Source organism: Serinus canaria, chromosome Z (assembly GCF_022539315.1).
Source record: "Serinus canaria isolate serCan28SL12 chromosome Z, serCan2020, whole genome shotgun sequence".
NCBI lineage: Eukaryota > Metazoa > Chordata > Aves > Passeriformes > Fringillidae > Serinus > Serinus canaria.
The window spans coordinates 60,929,007-60,951,789 of record NC_066343.1 but is presented as its reverse complement, the minus strand read 5'-3'; the positions used below and the strand labels follow the sequence as shown (position 1 = coordinate 60,951,789).

The 22,783-nt window shown below is 36.9% G+C and overlaps 1 protein-coding gene across 1 annotated transcript in view; it reads right to left on the bottom strand.

Moving 5' to 3' along the window:
• Positions 1 to 22,783, bottom strand: part of HCN1 (hyperpolarization activated cyclic nucleotide gated potassium channel 1) — a 191,986-nt gene that overhangs the window by 85,104 nt on the left and 84,099 nt on the right. The window contains exon 3 of the mRNA XM_030237500.2: positions 3,987 to 4,148. Coding sequence (XP_030093360.2) covers positions 3,987 to 4,148 — 162 coding nt within the window. The remainder of the gene's footprint in view (positions 1 to 3,986; positions 4,149 to 22,783) is intronic.

The following is a 22,783-nucleotide window of genomic DNA, read 5'->3' as shown; positions in this document are numbered from 1 at the left end:
TTCTGAATTTCCCTATCAAATGTTAATTTAAGTAATTCATTTTATATTGAGAGAGACTTCCAGATTCTACAGCAGAAATTGTCAAATTCTTTTACTAGCAATGCTGATACTGTCAGAGATGAAGAAGGTCTGATTTCTATTGCCCCTGAGGAAATTATGAGACACAAATGGGCATCAATACAATGCAAAATCCCAGGTTACTAAATCCATCCTAGAACACCCCAAGAGCTGTAAACGATCCAACTGCAAGGACAGAAAGGAAAAGACAAAACAAAATAAATCAGAGTACCTGAAGGGCTCTTGCTGAGCGAACACTGGCTGACTGCCAGGGGAAATGCCAGAAAAGTAAGGCATTCTAAAAGCTTTACAATCTCTTTTGGCTTTTAAAAAACTCAGCATTCAAGTTAAATTCTGTACCTCTCCACTACACTTTTATCTCACAAAGAGAACATCATAAATGAAAAGATCTGTAAATCCCAGGTAAACACCTTGCTTAAGGGACCATATGTTTTCCTAACCATACAACTAATTATTGCAAATACAGACAGGAACCTATAGGTTGAGAATCTTCAGCTATTGTTAGTAATGATCTGCTGCAAGGTATGCTTTATTACAGGCTGTGATGTTTAGATGGCCAGATGGCATCAGTGACAAAAGTGTCATCTCTCATCTGCACTTGCCTGGAAACTCTCCCCATTCAAGACACGACTAGGTGAGTTCATCAGCTGGGACCCACACATGGTTTTGCAATTACTGCACCTGAAACTGAGTGCAGAATCTTGGTTTGCATAGACTGACTACAGCAGAGGACCACTGTGCTTTTCTGGTTTTCTGTGTAACAAAATTTTTGTGTGTATCTGCAAGTTTTACTCTTAATTTTCTAAGGAACTACTGGCTCAAACTCTGAGGCATGACAGAAATGTTTCGTCTATGAGTCATTATGGAAGGACACTAGTCAAAAACAATGCAGATCAGAAAGCTGAGGATAAATCACACAGGGAGCTGCAGATAATAGGCTTTCTGAACCAAGGAGAAATTAGGCAGCATCATTAAGAAAGTCTGTGAAACTTCGTCAGAAAAGACTTTCTTTAGGAAGTAAAACTAAAAAAACTAAAAAAAAAAGAACTAAAACAGCATCAAGGAGCTATATTCCCTCCTACAAGCAATTTACTCTTATTTTGTCTGTAATGGATGGGCTGGAATGCAACTTAAAGTGAGGGGGGCATGGGGGGGAAACAACTGCTACTTACTTTCACATTTTATTTAACAGTGTCCTTATTTTTAATGGCCAGTACACTGATATTCTGGAATATGTCAGCTCTGGCAGTGATTTCATTGAAAGAGGAGGGCCTAGGTTAGGGAATGCCAAGAGGTTCAAGCTGAGAGTACAGATGCAATAGGGACTCATAATTATTATCATGGCAGAGAGCATAGCAATGAGATCTGAACAATTTTGTTGAATTGCTTAGGTTGTAGGTTGGTACAGCGTTAACCAGGGGTGATGTTACCCCTTTTACAGAGAGGACTTTCCATTTTGTAGTCTCCTTTGTGTTGCACTGTGAGGTTTCTATAACCTTTCAAAGACAAAAATCTAACTAATTTGTTTTGTTTTAATTGCATTCAGTCACACTGTTTAAACAGGTAGTAAGCAATCTGCAACCTGGGCTCATTTTCCTATTCCTCTGTGACATTAAATTTAATCTACGTTACTTTTCTTTACAGTATTTATTAATTAAAACCATGAGCATGCCTTAGGCACTTGGATGCTTTCGTGTATCAGTTCAGACAGATGAAACTGCTTTCAAGACAAGGCTAGAGCTCTTTTACTCTGCAGCCCGAAGCAACTGATGTGCAAGACAGAATGGAACTATGGACTGGAAGAGTAGGCTGGGCTGTGTCAGTTGAGGAGACACTATGTCATCCTTCCAACTTCCTTACTTCCTTTATTAACAGATGATCTGCAGCAGCTTTGACTTGCCACTGACCTACATTTTGGAAAAACTGACTTTTTCTGGCTGAGCACCCATTGGCTTGAATAAGTCTTCAAGCCAGTGATCACAATTAATAAGTTTAAAATTTTACTTTGCATCCAAACCCCACTACCAGGTGCAGTCATTTCAGTATCAAAAGTTGAAATTCAGCGAAGATAAAATTTGTATATGCTACAGTATACCAGGAGAGTAAAGTTTCCCACAGTTAGATTCTGAATACAACACAAAAGCAGATAACCATCATCATCATTTTTTTATCAACCTCCTCCTGTTTCTGCTATCATTTTAGAGGACTGATATCCCATGACAGCTTCACTGTCTTTTTTTAGTGTTAAAGAATTCATCCCCAGAGCCTGGAAATCAACTAGGAAATGTCTTGTAACACCATGACACATCTAGAAAGGTCTATAAGTTTTCCCTAAGAGTGGTCTTTAATATGCTCCTGATTCCAGGCTGGCATCCCATCTGTCTTTCTCTTGCCTCTGGCCTAAAAGACTGCTTATGCTGTGAACTTTATATTCAAATTTCTCCCCAATGTTCACTCCCCATTAAAAAATTCAGTTGCTGATAAAAAAAAAATTTAGTGCTGCAACTTTCAGAGAGGATCTTTTCAAGTTTATGTGGACAGTAGAGAGAGAATATTGCTGCCATAAAAAAAACAAAACTCTGAATGTGGGTAGGCAGAAAGAAGGGTCTGAACATGTGCATAGTGTGTACAGCTTTCTTAGGATTGAATGTAGCTCTTAAGGAGCACAGAGAATTTAATAGTTTAATGTTTTCTAAAAGTTAAATACTTCAATTAAGTGTAATCCAAAGCTTCCTTTCATTTGCTAGCATGATTTTCATCCAGATCTTTAAAAAGCCGGTAGAAAATTTATACTTTGTAAACATGAATGGAAGACATTAGAAAGCAGAACTCAGAATACAGCAGAATGGAAAGATGTGCCAGTCAGCACTGTGGTGACCTACTTTTATTGTAGCAATTCCATTTTTGAAGAAATGTCAGTAATTTTTTTTAGAAAAGCAGACACAGTGAGGTGTCAGCAAACATGCGGGTTATCATTAAAGATGTTTCCTGATGACTGCAAATACTTGTCTGTATGACTGACAGGCTTAGTCAAGGAGCTCCCACATTAATGTGCAGTATCATGTTCACTAAGGAACAAATACTGTCATGGTTCTACAGTAGGAATATGTGACACTGAGCAAGATGCCCATCTACAATAAAGGTGATGGTTTATGGAGATTGCAAAAACTGGAGAGACACATATTTTAGATCACCAATGAGAGAGCTGCTTGGGGCTTTTTGTTTTGGCTATAGACCCATTCCAACATTTCACTGTATTTCCTATAAAAATGTTCTGTATACTGCCACATTATCTGACTTGATTAAAAAAAAAGTATTTTTCACAGACATTGTCCTTTAAATAGAAAGTCATTACCTGTCCTTATAAATAACGCACAGTCACATTCTGTCCTTGAACATTCTGTTCCCACAAAGAAAACTATCATACAACCGAGTCAATTTATCTTATTTTACTTTTAAAAATCTTGATCTGTGTGTTGGGATCAATGGAACATTACATGACTCAGAAGTTTACAAAATGAGGATAACTTTACATGAATCTAACACCAATAATCTACCTTCAGTAGCATTCTGAAACTATGGCCTAAACTGAAAGCAGTGGTGAACTGAGTGTTTCCATATTTATTTTGATGGCTTTTTTAGGAATTAAGGCTTAATAAACTAGGATGACTTTAAAACTTAAAGTATTTTATAAGTTACTGACAATGAGTCAATATCATTTTATTTATCATGAGGACTACAAAACAAACTTTAGTTCATTAGCAAGTGAGCCAACAAAATATGAAAGTAAACTTAAATAAATTGCAGGGCAGCATATTACTGGGCATGTGTTTTTACACTAAATTCTGAAGCTAACTGTTTAGAAAAATAATGTTTAGAAAGCACAATGAAAAATGAACAATACTTACAACCATACCGTTTAGGGACACCCAGCAATCTGGTGGGAAATCCTGAAGTAATGGTACTAAAAACTGTAGACAACCATCCCAGTGGCACAGCAGGAGCATCATTCCAATCAGATTAAAGATTCTCACCACTGCACTGGCCAGATCGTATGTCATGTGGAAAATCTGCAGACAAAAATTACAGGTGATGTACATGTCGCAAATCAGAAATTAAACTCATTTAATTCTCATCAGGCAGGTTAAAGGAAAAGAAGTGTCATCCTGAACTTCTAAAAAAGGTGAGGTTTCTAAGGCAGGATCATTAATTTGAGCACATTAATTTGAGCAGAGAACCATACTGACACACCTGACTCTTGGCTGCATGCCAGCGTTATGTAAGCTCCTGAGAAAGGCAAATATTGGATAGAAGTCACCCACTAAAGTGTTTTCTAAAAACCTCCTACTCCTTTCAATTGAAGCAAGACTCACAAATTAAAAAATACCTGGTAAAGCTAGTGATACCATTACTCACCCATGGCTTTGGTATTTAAATACCCAAAAGTTGTGGGAGATTTAATGACCCCTTCAAAAGATTAATTTTTGCATTTATTACCTTCTCAAATGCACAAAAATCTGAGTGAAGAAACAATACAAGTAAGGGTTACATTTTTTTGGCTTCTACTTCTATACTTTAATCCGATTTGTATATACCAGTTCACCAATCAAAAATGACAAAAAGGTAGTTGATATCTCTTAATAACTAGAATTTTCCTAAAATTCTGATAATTCCATGGCTGCTACATTGGCTACTGTAGTAGATAATTTCATATCAAACTAACACAGTAAGTTGGATTTCAATGTATCTCTCCATTCTTACGACATAAACCATTTACATCTGAAAAGTGTCTTACAGTAAATCACACATAAAATTCCCAAAAACAACAGAGACATTTTCAGGTTTGTCATGGGCAAATTTGTTGGACAGAATTTGCATGAGGAACAGCAGTCAACTACTGATATAGCACAAAAAAAAATGCATTTAGCACTTCTCAGCTATACTGGTTTTAATGCACTTCCAATCTACAAATACAGACATAATACTTCTTACACAATTCAACCAACCAAAGATAAATATATAACATTGTAATATGCATAATTATCACTATGCAGGAGTTATATTTAGAAGCTCAAGAATGTGCAGTTGGTGTTTCATGGAATTTTAAGTATAAAATACCATTTAGTAGTGTGGCTAGACATACAAACCAGAGGATTCAGGACTGAAATCAGATGGCTAGAGATAAATGGGCATATTGGTACATGAAATTTTGCTTTTTTAAATTAAAAAAAAAAATCACACAGAAAAGAAGGAAAGTTTATGTCCTAGATTTTACATATCTAAACTAAAAGTAGAGGTAAAGTATTCACATTGCAAATGAGTACAAGTTCAAATATGGAGAGCACATTGTGGTGTCTTTAACTTTCTGTTCATGGGAGTTGGTTGTTGTTTGAAAATGGCAGTTTACATTCTGAGTCCCAAAATACAAAACCTGCATATTAGAAACATACTTCAGACACTAACTCTATGTACAAAACATGTTTTTCAGTCTAGAGGATTTAAAGAGAATGCATTCCAAATTTCAGTTCAATAGTCATTAGAAATAGAGACTGGTTACATAAATACTATCCAAATACCATCTAGCTGATGTCAAAATTGAGGAGATAACACTGATATTTAGGAGATTCTGTAAATGGAAATAAAGAGTCACTATTGTGCATTTTTCTTGTTAAGCAATGTATTTATGTTACAGCCATTTCAATACCTTCAGTTTCAGTAGCTGTTATGAACCAAAATAGTGGATGTGTCCACTGCAATTATTTTATTTTGAAGAACTGGAAAAAATAGCAAGGATTACTACTGGTTTGGAACACCAGCTCTCATTTAGGTTGTACTTTGTCAACATGGTTCCTGTACTACAGCTGCAAAGAGCAGAAAATTCCTGATCACACGAAAAGTGCAGGAACATTTTCCCTCAAGTTTCTCATCGGGCTTTACTGTAAGAGAGCCAGGGAAAGACCAGATTGTCAAAACTCTCCAGAGTCCAAAACCCAGCAATCATATATACCCAAGGCTCCCAAATCCCCACCCTGACTCTGCAACTATGGGCTTAGGAACTGTGCTGCTGGGTTTGGGCTTTACCAGGACTATTTTCTCTTGTCACTGTTTTTTTCAAAGCCTTTGCATTATTACTGTGCCTCTGCCAAAATGGTCACATACTGCAAAAATGCTAAAAGGTTGGAAATTTTGTATGTAACCAAATCCGTTGAAGGAAATGACTGCGTACAACACTGCAAATTTCCATAATTTCTGAAACTTTGCTACAGAAGTAGCTTCTGTGAAGCTTAGTGTTAAAACGTTAAAAATGCTTGAACATATCCAGGATATTATCTAGACTGCATAACCTGGTAATATTTTATCAGCAATTCAAACATACCATTCTTTTACTGCTTATCTTTTGGGCTATATAGTCTAATATTTGTGTAGTCTATCTGTGATGCCTCTGTGTTAAAAAAGATTACTCCAACAGAAAAATCTTAAGCAAGTGCTGTAAAAACATTTTAAAAAATCTTTGCATACCCACTCTCCAGCAAATAGTATCTGACAGTTTTTCTTCATAAAAGAACTTATGGAAATGTGTATTAGGCTGGAAAAAAAATTAAATACTGCAAGCATACACTGTTCAATGTAAACAATAATATTTGCCTGTAGTATTGTATTGACATATTTACACTTAGGGGGTGGGAGGGGTGGGATGTGTAGATTTTTTTTAGACTATAGCCAGAATGCCCTGTGGACTGAAGTCATATACTGCATGTTTAATGTTCTTCCATTCAGGAATTGATTGTGATAACATGAAAGAAGAGGAGTAAAAGAAGTCATATTTTTATAGCTTTTTCTGGTAATCACAAATTACAATTCTCATATTAATGAGCTAAATCTCATTAAAAGTCCTAGGAGATATGTGAAGTGTTGTTTTCTCTGAGATAAACAGGATGACAGGAAACTAATTCCATTCATTTGTGGAAATGGTGGCTTGCCCATCAGCTGGTCCTCCACCAGGATAGAAAGAAATACAAGAAGACCACAAATCAGTTTACCTTGATTTTGAAGAACAGATGCGTGCTCAAATCTCTCTATTTCAACAAGTTTTTTAACAAGATACTATTCATAACAAAAATAATTCAAACATTTGCACACAACTAAAGTTAAGCTCCTAAACCCTGCACTCACGTAGTAAAATATAAATGCTTGGTTATAATTAAACATTTACCATGCAAAAATGCCATGCAAGTAAGAGGAAATTACAACGGCAAAATACATGTGAAAATCTGACCACTTTATTTAGATTCTTAATTTCATACCTAAATATTTAGTTTAACCAGAAAGAGAGTAAATTTTGGACAACACATCTCTAAAAAATTTACTAGAATGACATAAGATTAATGCTATGAGAAAAAATTAAAATCCTCCTGAGAACTAACTCTCCCCACAGTTTTGTTTCATATAATAGGAAAAATTTCATAAATATTTTTCCTTTTTAATTACTACTCAACTTCAGGTTTTTTATGTTTGTCTGTATGTGTTTGGCTAATAGTACTGTCATTTTTCGTAATTTCCATATACTTGAAAATTTAAAAAAAAATCTAGCCTGTGAACTCACTTCTAAGAACTCATAATTTCTTCCTTTATTAATTTTACAAGCTTTTATCAATAGCTTGGAAACCTTAATTTTTTTTTTCCTGAAAATAACCGTCAATGCCTCTGACAATGGCTGAAATGGAACCACAGGTTAACAGTTTCCAGTCTTTTGGCACAATACTGCTCACAGAGAATAAGAAATTGCTAAAGAAGTCAGACTTCACATGTTTTATCTCAGCTTTCACTCACACTTCTTTAATGACTCTTTTTATTCCCACATAGGAAGCAGAAAGCAGACTATTCCTTCCTCACATTTATAATGGAGTGTATATATCAAATTGTTCCTACTAACTTTGATTTCTGAGCCTGAGATGGAAAAACCTTTCCAGTCTTACCAGCCCATGTGCTTAACTGCATTTTTGGGCTGTCATATTAAATTAATAGCACACATATAGTTTAACCAAGTTAATATAAATGTTGTTGAACTGCTGCCAAGGAATGCACAGGTTACCTCTTCTACCTTCTGATAATTGGTATGTAATATCCGTTCTGCTGTGATTTTTAGTTCAGCTCAGAATCACAGTCATGGAACCATGAAAAACATGGAAAATACTTCCAAGATGAGCAAGTCTAACTTCTGACTGAACACTACCCTGCCAACTCGTCCATGGCACTAAGTGCAATATCCAGTCCTTTCTTGAACACTTTCAGGGATTTCCACTGTCTTTGATTTATAGGGTCAGTTTATATAAAAATTATTTTTCATTTTATTTTTGATTTATTTTTCAAAAATCATCAGAATTCAATTCTGATTAAATGAAAGAAAAAATTTGGAATTTCCTAGAAAAATTTATTCAAATCTCACCCCATTGAGTTCATGCAGACACCTCTTCTACTTCTCAGAAGTACTAAAGGTGCTTAGCACCACAAAGCTATCTCAGGTTTAGTCTTCAAAAGGAGATCTGCAACCTGCCTTGGGCAACCTGCACTTGCACCAGGTGAGCTGTGGAGTCTGGAATGTTGAAAAGCCACAGTGGGGAAAAAGGGAGAGCTGCTCATGTGCAGCTCTGGAAGGCATGCTGAAAGCTGTACTTACAGCAGTGAAACTCCAAGCTAGACTGCAGGGCAAAATAACAGCTATGAAAGTGACAAGGGCTTTTTGATTCAGTCTCTGGGTCATTCCCAAAATTATTAGTTTTATCCCTCAGAGCACCAACTAAACAGAGATTATAAACAGTAGGATCTGAATTCTCCTAAGTGAGCTGAATTTTTACTTTTGAGATAGTAGTTGCAACAAAGCTTCCCTGGAAATGAAATAATATAAAAGGGAGAGCACAATGCCTCTTTTTGAGCATCCATCTCTCAATCTTCTTTAATGCACAAAAGGCAACCATGGCTTTTTTCTTTATCTACTTCATATTTGACAAATCGACTTCAAAAGATATTCTTCTTAAATATCACTTGGGATACCACAGGTCTGATTCAACTCCTGTCAAAGCCAGATCCTTTGAGAATTGCAGGTTATCACACTCTACACTGGAAATACATCTGCACTAGCAGATGTAAACAAGCACTGATTGAAATGCCTGGCTATGCCCTCAGGGTAACATTTTACACTCAACTGACTCCTGATATGTGTGCTTAATTTCATGATAAATAACACATCATTGATAATTCAGTAGTGGCAAAAGGTATACAGCATTATCTAATCCAGTTGTATTTGTGACCTTAAGCTAACGACAAATGCAAAGATATGTTTCTGCTTTAGTTGGCCCTGAAGGGAAAACACCAGTGATTTAATAAACAGAGCAAACTATTTTTAATCAAACATAGTCAGAAAAAAAGAGCTGAGAATGGCCTATTTTATGTGACCTTTAAAATTTGTTACTTTCTAGATGGAGTCAGTCTGACATTAGTTTTTATAATAGGAGTCCCATTTATTCCAATTCAAGGAAATGTAAAAATAGAAGCCTGCTTCTGCTAATCAAAAAGAACACAACAACAAAATAGAAATGTTAAACCTGAAAGCATTAGCACAACTGCTTTGCTGAAGGAATATTTAGGCATGACTTGAAAAGGTCACATATAACCAGGAAGCAATATTTATTTACCATATTTAAGTTTGGGAATATTTATTTACAATCTATAAATTCTGCAAATACCACATATAAATACTGTAAATTGGCCAATGCTATACTAAATATTAACTCTCACACAGCGGGAATGACTTCACTCTCAGAAAATGTGGTTTTGTTATCCTCATGTGATAAATGTGTGAGACCTGTCTTGACATCTAAATAGAGAGGAGCAGTGACTTTATCTCTACACAGAAAAAGCAAGCAAATGACAAAGGATTCAGGATTCTGAAATAAAATCACCAGTGCTAAGTTTCACTTGTTTCTACAGAGGTGGAGGTCTCATTCATCACCTAAACCGATGACACAAAGTACCTTATTAGACTAAGCAGTCTGAAGTGAAGCAAAGTAAAAGCAAACCAAAACCATTCTGCAGCTGTTAGAAAGATATAAACACAGAATACAAACAGCCTGCCTGTGACAAAGCTCAGCTGTACCTCTTCTTAAGTCATAGTACCAAACTGAGTGTGACCATGTGGCAAATAACACTGGAACTGTACATGAACATAGAGACTGATAGTTTTGGCAGCTGGAAGTGTAGGTCTGTTCCCACTTCAGGATCATTTCAAGCATCAGCATCACCTGAACTTCAGCTCAAGTTTCTTGATGGGTCAAAGATTTCCACTGACAGCATGACTGAACTCAAGCTGGAGACCTCTGAGCATTGAGCTGAGCTGGAAGGGACATCAATTTTCTTTCATAATTATTTATATCTTTAAAAAGAAGGCAGCTAGGAGATATAGCCAGTCTGTAAATGGCCCAAAATATTATTTTAGATTTTCCTTACTAGCTGAGCAAGAAGAACTATTTCTTTTATTAATGTGAGGATGTACTTTGGCAGCAACAAGAAAAGAGAAATAAGTTATTCCCCTTCAGTCTTTCCAAGGCAGGGATTTCCACTATGCTAAAAAAGCAGTTGAACAAGCAATGTGAATCCTAAAAAATATCACTTCCTACATTTTTCAAATATCAAATACCTGACTGCATCTTTAGAAATTAGTATCAGATTCTGAAGTCTATATTCCCCAATTTTAACACACTTACACAAGCAGTTTTCATCATCAGTGGATCTGAAACAAGCAATAAATACTAGACTTACATTTACCAAGAAATCTACAATAAAATGTATCTAAATTCTACAAAATTTTTGATCATTCAAGTCTCTCAAACCCTGAACTCATTTATATTTTCATTTTTAAGGCATAACTTTGGTGGCAATTACACTCTACCCTCAGCACACTAGGTCCTTTCCTAGGAGACAGGTATTTAGGAGAGAGAACAGAGCAGTGCCCTGACTGAAGCTTACATTGAAATGGGTGGAAAAATGACCCAGTCCACAGGCCCTGGATCAAACAGTGTTTAAATAAACACAAAGCAGCTACAATGCTTTCTGTGCATTTTTAAATAATTTTACAATCATCATTTTACAAATGGGACACATGCAACCAGCTTCTTTCAATCTCATTATTTTCCTGACCTTCTTTCTAAAAATTTTTTTAAGTTTGTAATATTTTTATCTTCCCTTCTCCATGAATACAAACTGAAATCAGACACTTTTTCATAGTAGATGAAGTACCAGAAGATTGGATGTACACAGAAACTTGGAATTTTTTACATTTACAAAACTGTTGTAAAACAAATTTTTCACCAGATCTGTATGTCATATGTCTCAGCAGATGTGGGTTTGGGAAGCAAAGGGAAGTGAGTGCAGAAAAGCCAAAGAAAGTTTTCTCTTTTGTGATTCTAACTCCTGCTCAAAGTATTACTCTGAGATTTAAGTGGATGGTTCATTAAGCACAGTTCTTAGAGGAGGCATTTTACTGATGCCTTCTCCCCAGCTCACACTGCCACAAAGCTGAGCTTCAAATCAATTGTCTTAATTATAATATGGTAGTGTAATGATCTCATTGAAAACAACAGAAATAATGAAGAATATTTCTTCTGGGGAATTTAAACTAATGTCTTTCTGAAGCTGATGAGGCTAATCTTCCAAACATGGAAATAATGGGCAAGGAATTGAAAATTAAAGTAATTATGTTAAATTTCCTGTGTAATAAAAGTTCTGAGATGAAACTGGTTCTAAATGCTTTCTTTAATAACATGCAATACCTTCCCTTTGAAAAGCCCAAGAATTGTTGCTTTAAGAGGCACAGTTGTTTCAGTGTTTATAGATTATGGTTGCTAAGAACAAATTTAAGCTGTGAATAAAAATATGTAAAATTCCATACTGTATTGGAACCTGAATTTTGGTTTTGCTGGTAATTTAATTGAGAGTTCATAGGCCAATAGTTAAAAAAACCCAACACTATCAGTACAATTCAAGGTAGTTGATTAGTGCACAATATTGCATGAAATTTGGAACTGTTCAACAGTTGAATGCTTAAGGCCTTAAACAAATGGAATTCATTTGCTCTGATTAAAATCTTGGAATAGTCACTCATATATCATAGTAACTCATATATCATAGTATCTCAGAGGCATAAAAATAACATGTGAAAGAATATATGTGAATAAATAATTCTTCCAGTGAGGAATCAGTGATTTGTGGTTAAGTCAATGTTTCACAATATTGACAAATTATTCTTAAAATTATATGGCTAATTGAATGAAATTATAGAGAACATTTTTTGTAGGAAGTGAAGATCATTGTGCAAATGAAGTTTACAGTTAAAATCTTGCTGCCACTCGAAATCACACAGAGGACATCTTCTGGAGTTTTAAAGGTTTAATTAAAAAGATTGCTGGGCAGGTACAAAGAACACACCAGAATCATAATCTTAATAACTTGCCTCAAAAATCACCAGCAGAATTTAATAATTCAGTTTCATGATAGAAACATACAGTCAACATACAGCCAAAGAACCAAACCAAACCAACCAACCAACCAAACAAAAAACCAACCAAAACCAAATAAACAAACAAAACAAAAAAACCCACTAAATATTTTAATGAAATTGCTTTGGGAATTTGCATGTGATAGTCTCTCTTCAAAAATACTATGTTTATTTGATTTAGTACATAAAACTGAGCTGAATTATTCATATGCTGAATTATTCTATTTTTCTGTGTTCAACAACTGATAAATACATGGCTATGATTATTAGGAAAAGTGAGAGTATGTTTGCATGCACACAAATATGATTTGCTTACAGCCCTTAATACTCAAATTTTCTATAGATAGCCTGTCAGCTTAAAAAAGTGAGAGACTGAGAAAAAAAAATCCAAAAGACAAAATAGACATATAGGTAGTATTAGAAAAGAGGAAATATAGGAAGAAGAAACACATCTTCTTTCACGGTCTTATTTGGGATTTTTGATTTTTATCTATTTTTATCTGTTTTAAATTGACATTTGTGTCTAATGGCTAAAATTTTTTCTGCATTCAATACAGAATCAACTTAGATTTTACATTTAATGTTAGCAATTTTAACAATGAAAGGCTGATGAGGGGCCATTGTGTCCAGACTTTTTCCATTGTTTTTTGATAAAACAAATCAATATTAAATAATTTAAAATTTTAACACAGTTCTTTTTATTGTGCAAAGGTATTTTGAAACATAAAAATGTTTTAAAAAGAAAACTGTTAGTGTACAGCAAGCCTAATGCCTAAGTTCCTCTCACAGTGTTTACTATAATACAGTCTCTCAAAGTTTACATTTGGTAACTTTTTTTTTAAACTAGTTCATCTCATTAAACACTATACCTAATGGGAATAATGAAAGAAGATGGATCCACTAGACTGCACTTTCCAAAAGCTGACCCTGGTTCCCTGCCAGAGCTCTTGCTGACACTGGAGTCACCCCAGGTGATCACCTGAGGTCCCTCTCCAGAGATTTGGTCTTGGAATTTCATCGTTCCAGTCAGATTTTATGTGACTGCCCAGTCTTGAGCAATCTGCTGTTGAACAGTACACAAATAAACATCTTTTGCACAATTAATGGCTTTCAGCTGGCCATTCATGAAGACCACAGACACCATTGCTTCTCCCAGGAAAACTTCTGCCCTCTCAACTATTTTGATTTCATGCTGACCATTTCTAGATGTCATTGCCAGAGCTAGTTCAGACGAATTTTTAAATCCAGCCTGCACCTGGTGACAGGAACAACCTTCTGTGCACTCACTCCTTGCACTCTTGCACTGACCTACTGCCAGGGATTGTCTGTGGGATTGTGTGCAGCCTTTCCCAGTGGATCCACATGGACATCAGAAAAATCAGCCATGTGCTGCTCCACAGAACTACATGCTCCATTCCATGTTCTGCAAACCTTACAGGTTTAGCAACCAACAGTGAGCTCTTTCTGGTAAATATCCTACCCAGACCACAATGCTGAAGGCTCAGTAATTCAGGCTGCTTTCTCACAGCTTGTTATTCATAAAAGCAATAGAATTTCATCTGCTTTCAGGAGCAATTCATGCAGCCTTTAACTCTCTGACCCCCATCTCCAGTTCCAACCTGTTACAAGCTCACCAGCAACGAAAGCACCTTCACATCAGGATGGTTGGTGCAGGCTGGTGCTTGTGTTAGCTCTTCCTTGACATCACTGGCCACGGTTCAATGCTGTGCTGAAATACTGCAACACTGAGCACAGCACAATGCAAAAACATTCCTCATTTCACACCTCCTTTGAACCAAATGCACTTCACTTTTTGGTTTCTTAGGGGGATTAGCATGCTAAGCCTCGCACAGCCCTTTTGCAGTGGCCTCCTTCTGCTTTCCCTCTGTCTCCAAAGTGCAGCTGGAATCAAACTGGCTCATGAGAAACAGCATAACTTATACATGGCAGTCTGGCAGCCAATGGAAAAGATGTGGGGAAGCAAAACTGCAGAGTAAGAGCTTGAAGGAAACATGCTCTTCTTTGAATTCTCTCACGTGCCCCAACTTTTTTAATTCTTCCTCAAACAGAAGGAAAACTTTGGAACATTTTCTTGGGATACTTCCTTGCAATCATTGATTCCATTTACATTGCTGTTCCAAGAACTTTCTTGTTGCTGGTTGAATGCATTCCTCTACAACACAGGCTGCTATCAACTTTCTCCCTTCTCCATCAGTTTTTTTCTGTCTAGTTCCATTTTACAGCTCTAAGGATCCTGATGTTTTCCTTTTCTGGTTTCTCAAGGTTGCTTATATTTAAAAGAAAAGAAAGATTTCTTTTCTTTTAAATATAAGCAACCTAAAGAATATTCTAGATTGCTAGCGAATATTCTAGCAACATTATTATTTTTAAGAAAAGAACATAATTATTTTTAAGGAAAGAGTATCCTTACTTTCCTTTTGCTAATTATAAGCAATTCCAAATTAGTACTGAGATTCTGTCTCACTTGTATTTTGAAAGGCAGATTCTTCTGTTACTAAACATCTGGAGGGAAAGTATTTACTTTCAGTAAGTAGATGAGATTTTCCCCTAATCTCTGTTGTTTTCCAGAGTATCCCCCCTAACTATTTTCCAGAGTATCCCTGAAGTACAATTTCAGTTCATCTATTCCATGTTCTACTTTTTCTATACCCTGTCCTTGTGCCATACCCTCTTTTTTTCTTTTATATACTCCAATAGAGAACATGAATACTATATCAAAAATACTCATAAAAGATTCTCAAGCCCAGAATAAGTAACTTTTCCATCCCTTTTTTTAGAATGACTGTACCCAATGGCTACCATGAAAAGGTCAGTAGTTCAACTACGACAATGTAGCAATACTGCCAACTCTGAGCCAGTATTACTGTGATTTAGGTTACCCTGCAAAACCTGTGATTCACTTAAAAATATCCTCTGGGTTGTTCAGATTTGCACACCTATCAATCTTCCTTCAGAAATTGATGGCTAAAAATAGTTATTAAAAAAAAATAAGAAATTATAAGTGTGAGATATTTGCAAAATCACTCAAATCCAGGAAATGGGACACAGAAAGAAAAGCATTATTTTAAGGCCCACAATAAAAATGCAAGAGTTTGCAAGTTTTCAATGATATTTTAATCTTCCTTTTCCTAACTTAATCCTAAATTAGAGGAACCCTTTGTTTCCAGAAGGCTAAATCCTGGAGCCATTTATCCTGTGTGCTCCCTGTGCTGCAGATTACATTTCTGTGCCTGCGCTGTGACGGAGAGCGAAAAGCAAGAACAGTATTTACGCAATTGCAGAGCGGCAGTGGGATGGAGAGGTATTTATATCATTGCATTTGGCAGCACCAGCACTGGAGGCTTCAAGTGTTTCCAAAGCATGTGGTACAGCTAATAGCCCAGGCAGTGAACAGCAGATAACACAGAGGTGGAAGGAGGGAGGAGAACCAACGTGTGGTGAAAACCAAACTCATCATGCATGGAAATGGGCTAGGATTGTGCACTATTCCGGCAGTGCCACCAGGAGCACTGGGTGACAGCACCTCTCATGTGGTTGACAAGGATGGAAAAAGCAGCACTGAAGCACATCCCAGAGCCACAGAAGTGGTGAGTGCCAGGAGGAGCACCGGCCTGCTGCCAGCAGGGCAGCTCTCTCCTGACACTGTCTGTTGTTGATTACAACATTTCCAGTTGACCAGGTTTGCCCACGTGCCATGGCCACATATGTAAGCTGAACCCTTCACAGAGTCAGGGTGTCCTGAAGGATTTTGTGGGGATGGTGCAGATCCTCTTTATTTATCAGCCCCTCTTATTTCTAATGAGGTGGTGAAAAAAAAATATGAGGAGTTTCTAAGCAACCATATCCCAAAAGAGAGATAAAATGTTATCTCCAGATACTTTTCCAGCTGCATAACTGCTGTGTGCCTGTGGGGTATGCATGTGTGTAGCATCACTCTAGGAAGGAAAGAGAGCAGGAGAAGTCATGGTTTTACAGAGGCACAAAAAATATTAGTCTACACAGTTCCTGTGCTGTAGAGATGCTCTACAAACAATAAGGCTGCAGGGAGCTTTCTGAGAGAGTGCTGGATGTGGAGTAGCACTTACTCAATTCTTTACCAGGCTGTATTCCCTGAAGTACAATTTTGAAATTACTCTGGACAATTTATCACCTGCTTAAATGACCCTGTCACTTGGTGAGTGCACCTGCACGGAACTTGCTTTAATATCCCCAGCCCCAGAAGCAGCAATAAACAACAACTTTTTTTTTTTTATAAATCAACCTGACAAATACAGCTCCTTCTCCTCTGATGACCTGAAAAACAAAACAATATTCATTCCTGGGTCACCCACCTGTTTTCTAAACATTAAAATGCCATTGCTAAATAAAATTGAAAAAAAATCTCAACCCACAGTCACGATTATTCTGGGAAATCCTTTGTGGTTTGACTGGCTACCATCTGACTTCTATTTCTGAAATAAACACATTAAAAATAAATAAAGAAGTTGTCTTACTTTTAAAACATGTCTCACGTTAAATATTCAGAGTGTTTTCTGCACAAGTCCTGCATTTATTCTGCCCATTTGTACTTCTTTACAACATGATCTGCAGAACAGCTCATTGTTGAGAAGCAGGAGACATGGATGCTGTGGCTCTCTGCTGGCAAACTGGACAAAACGTGACAGAAGACAGAGGACTCTTCTGGTGTTGATAACCTATTTCTCCTGCACCCAGCACATGGAGGTGATATATTTCTCACAGATAGTTTCAACAAATAATGTTAATCCCTTTTACACCCCTTGGATTATGGAGTGGAGTAGTCAGTTTCTTAATATGAGGAGAAACAATGATAAATATTATTCATGTTAAGAGATCCTAAATAATTAATTACTTTTTTTTTCAAAAGCAATGGATTTCATTGCACCATGGTAAAAATAAAGCAAACATTATCTCTGAAGGTCAAAACAAAACAAATAATGAAAGTACATTATTTTGTTCAAAAGACAGGAAAGATTATGTAATCACAGACTAAATCCTCACTAAATCAAAGTCAATCTCTCATGTATCTTCCTTTCCAACTTTTTCTTTTTCCTTTCAACTGGTCTTCCCTTTCCACTTCAGTGATTATTGATTCCTCCTTTCTGAAGGAACACAATTCTAAAACAATTATCTGCTCTCTCAGTATTTCCCTCCTAGCTACAAGCAGAATGTTATTCCATTCGAGTACAGTTAGTTCTTTTCTCTTCATTAAAGCACAACTGTTAAAATGGGCAAACAGTCTGCAATTTGTTTTCTAACAATGGATATAATGTACTAACATAGAAGGGATATTGCCTACCCTGGCTACACCCCTCAACAATGTTTCACTACCAAAAGTGTCATTTCTGTGGGTAAAGGCAGTTCCTAACAATGCCCCACTCAACATGCAATTTCCTGCTCCATCTCTTCTTTGATTTCAAAAAGATCTTTTCTTAAGAATGGAACAGAGCTCTTTTCAGGGATGTACATACATTCAGGTAGCCCAGGGGAATCCTTTTTCCCAAAAGTCAGGAGGAGTTTGCTACAGTCTTCAGTGAATGCAGCATTTCACTTGATTTTCTCTGTCCTTCTGTGGCTGAATTAAATTAAATGGCAGTCTGTCCCAGCCACAAGAGGAGAAAGGTTTGGGGAGGGATGTCATCAAGAGGGAGAGACAGCTGTTTGGCGAGGACAGCCAAAACAGAAGAGCTGTTGTTCATATGGATTTTAGTTTATTTCAAGTATTAATCCCTTTTTTACCAGATATTGCATATTTTGATTTTATGACTGAATTAGCAAAAGGACCCATTAATATTTCCTTCCACATCTCCACATAAAAATGTATGTAAGTTCAAGTTTTTTTGTGTGTCTGTACTCCTGCCACTGAGAACATGCAAGTCTCGTTTATCAACAAACAGCAATGTTGTAACAGTCTGTATTAAATGCTTTTGAATTTTTTCTATCTGTAGCAGTAAAACTGACCTTACTGATGTACATGCTCTTTTCTGAAATGCAAGTAATTTGTAGATTTTCCATATTTTGAAGTTTACACAGGATTCATATGAAAACAAACTGAAGAATGTCACTACTCTTGTATTTTGATGACCAATGAGAAAACACTCTGATACTGCTGTATATATTTTGTAGCCTCAAACACTTTTTAGGAGGAAGCTGACATGAAAGAGTCATCACTTAGTGTTAAATCTAAACTAAATCTATACATAAATATAAACTCTAGGCAAGTCACCATGCACTGAAATCCAAGACAGAGAACGTGAACAAACCATACAGTTTCCTTGCTATTCCTATGACTTATTTTCACCAGATTTAAAAAAGGTAAAAACCCTGTCCTGCTAAGCAACATCACCTAGACATGGCTAACCCTGGCTTAGGATGCAGAAAAAATACCATGCAGTTTAATGCATACCACAAAATCCAGGATGTCTGAACATGGTCCCACTCTACACTGCACTGGTGTGGATCTCAAGTACTATCTGTAGTTTTGGATGTCTCAATAGAAGAAGGGTATCAAAGAGTTGGCTTGCTCAGCTTGGAGAGAAGGCTGAGGGGGGACCTGGCAGCAAGGTACACTTTCCCCCTGGGAGGCAGAGAAGGTAAGGTGCTGATCTCTCCCCTGGTGACCAGTGCCAGGACACAAGGAAGTGCTGTGAGGCTCCACTGGAGAAGTTCAGGTTTGACATTAGGAAAAGGTTCTTTTGAACCTTTGACATTAGGAAAAGGTTCTTCTCCTCTTTTGAGAAGATAGTCAGTTCCTGGAACAGGCTTCCTATAGCACCAACCCTCTCAGAGTTCAAGGAATATCTGAAGGATGCTCTTGATCCTGTGGTTTATTCTCAATAGTCATGTGATCAAAAGGGAGTTGTACCTTATGATCCTTGTGGGTCCTTTCCCTTTTTTGAAATTCTGTGACTGTACAATGCTATCACCTTGCTCTTCTCCAACACACAGTCTATTTCATTTTAATCCAGTAGGCTTCTAGGCAACACTTCATTAGCTTTGTGATTAATATTAATTTAGGGCACATTTTTATGTTCTTTTGTGTTTTTCAGCTTTCTTACTTCAGCTCTTCTACATCAGATGTGACAGAAACAGTTGTGCTGTTTCAACAGGACTGAAGCCATCATCCCCAGTGCTACTTCAGCAATGGCACAGATGTCACCCTAACTGCTGACTGCCAGGGCTTTTCTTCCTGGTTTGGGGAAGGAAGAGGGTAGGAGGTAACAGCTGTAGCTCCCCTGCTCTTTTGATTGACTCTTTTGATAACCAAACCCTATGCAACCAAGATGAGAGTGATGCCTGGGTACCCATGGAGCTCTGCCCCAGTCCTGCACTGCCCTGTGTTTGTAACACATGAAAAGCTGACCCTGTCTTGTGGGGGATCCTCAGTCTTCACAAAGACCCGTGGAACAGTCATCTCAGATTTTGCAGCCAACAGATGAAAAAGAAGAACATAATGGTTAACATGCTACAAGACTTACTGGTCACCAAAATGGATTATTTCACACACAAGAGAATGTTTAGTCTTATGAAACAGGTCAATCACACAGACTCAGTACACTCCTGTTTGTCCCCTCTGTTCCTGTTGGCATGGCTTTACCAAGGAAGTATTCAAACATATTAAAATCTAAATAAAAATACAAACATATTTTAGTAAAAGGTTTATTGCCTCTTCAAGAAAATTCTGTATTCAAGTCTTAGTACGTAATTTTCACAAAATTTAAAAAAAACTTTAGTAGAATATCACTCAATCCTCAGACAAGAAAAAATTTATTCCATGAGTTATTGTACTGGTTTCAGAGGAGACAGAATGATTTTTTTCTTACTAGCTGTTACCATGGTGTGTTTTGGATGCAGTAAGAGAATCATGCTGGTGGCACAGGGATGTTTGGGATGCTGCTCACCCTGAATCCAGGACATTTCAGTGTCCTGTGCTCTGCATTGCTCAGGTGCCCCAGACGCTGGGGGAGCATGGCCAGGAGAGCTGACCTGACCTAGCCAAAGGGATATTCCATACACAGACCAACATGGCCAGCACACAAATACTGGGAATCACCTCAAAGATGACAGTAAGACTTCAATGACAGGATTTGGCATCTGTTAGTGGGTGGCAAGAAATTAGCTCTGCATCACTAGTCTTTCTTGGGTTTTATCTCCCACTCTCCCTCTCCATTTTATTACAATTATTAATAGTAGTACTAGCATTACAATTATTGTGATTATTGTTGTTGTTGGTGCTATAATTATTAGTGTTGTTGTTGTTATTATAATCTTCTATTTTGTTTCAGTTAATAAACTGTTCTTATATAAACACATGAGTTCCATTTTCTTTTCTTTCCTTTATCTCCTCCCCATCCCACTGATGAGAGAAGGGGGAAGGAGAAGTGAGAGAGCAGCTCTGTGGTACTTAGTTGCCATCTGGGGTTAAACCATGACAGTTGTTGAAAAAAAGGCTTGTTAGCCACCTTTATTGGAGAAAATACAGAATGTATTCATCATGCATATTAAGCTACTACAATTTTGCTTTTATTTACATATAAAGTGTTTGATTATTTTTTAGCAAAAAAAGCATGTAGTGCCACCTAGGGGTATTCATAAGCTTATGAATTTGAATTTTTGACAGCTCAAATATTTGGGATTAGACTGGCTCTTCATAGCTGCATTCCTAGGAATAAAAATATGCAGTAAAAGAGGTATATGAAATTTTGTTTTGCTGGCCTGACAACAGGGCATATGCTAATTCTAAAAACATCATGAAGGTTTTTTTATTTCTCTGTATCAGCCAGTAGCAATAAAATAAACAACTCTCATGGAAAATTGCAAAATAAATTATCTTTATATTAGAAAGAAATAAATAGTAGGGAAAAAAAAGCCCCTTCTCCTGACTCAAAACTCCCACATTACCAAAACAGTGGAAAACTAAAGGTCACATTAATTGGCTGTCTCAGATGTGTGAAACTGCATTTCACATGCTTGAGTTTGCATTTGATTTCCTCCAGTTCAGCATGAGCTGGGCCAGGGGGAGGATTCCTCAGCAGCAGCATGAAGCTGAATGCCATGTCAGCCACAGCATCTATTTACTCACTTTAGTTTTTATTTCTTGCATCGATTTGTTTTCCTTAGTTTTGTTTTCCCCTTTGCTTGATAACTCGTGTCTATCAGGGACATATTGGTGTTATTTTGGAGAGATTATTGATAGAAAAATGGATTAATCTACCATAGGCTACTTTCAGACACAGTTCATTGATGAAAAGTGCACTGTTTCCAAAATAAGCCTTTAACACACCATACTGATTACAGATAGGGGCTGCTATATTTGTCAAGAAGATTTTTTTTTATAGAAAATACCACAGGGAATATAAAATATATTGGCAGAGAAATAATCCTTTCTATTTTACATGGCAAATTCAGATGACCAAACTGACTACAATCATGAAAACATTTCAATCAGGCTGCCTCAGCAATAGAAATTTCTCACTGCCTTCCATCTACATGGTATGCACCTCCCTTGCAATAGTATCCCAGCATCTGACCAAACGAGAACTTTATACATTAGTTTGTTCAATAACAAATATGCATTTGCAGGTGATGCAGCATAAGCATTTTCTGCCTAACCCAGGAAAGCACTTAGCAAGTACTTTATTTTAAGGGCATGAGCAAGTGCTTTGATTCAGTGGAATAAAAAACCAACCAGCCAAGCAGGGCTTTGTCCATCATTTTAACTTTGTGTAGGAAGGTTGGCATCACTGGAAAGGAGAGCTACTTGTCTCTCTTCCTGCCCTGCCTCTTTTGTCAGACACCAAAGAGAGGAGCACTGCTCTCAATCCCATCTCCCTCTCCTCCTATGAAATATCCTGATATTATTTTCACAAATGCAACAGCAGCAAGAAGAGCTGGTTTTATTATCCTGAGTTGATTTTTCTCAACTTTCAGCCTGCCTGATTTTTGAGATTATTGAATCACACTGTCATAGTAATAATTCTGTCATGGTGGATACAGCCTCACGAACCCCACATAACTGCAGAAGTGGTAGAGTCTACCCAGTGCAAACTATAAGAAAGCCAGAAAAGCCATTTAACAAACAGTCTCTGTTCCACATAGCAGGATTTTTTTCACAGC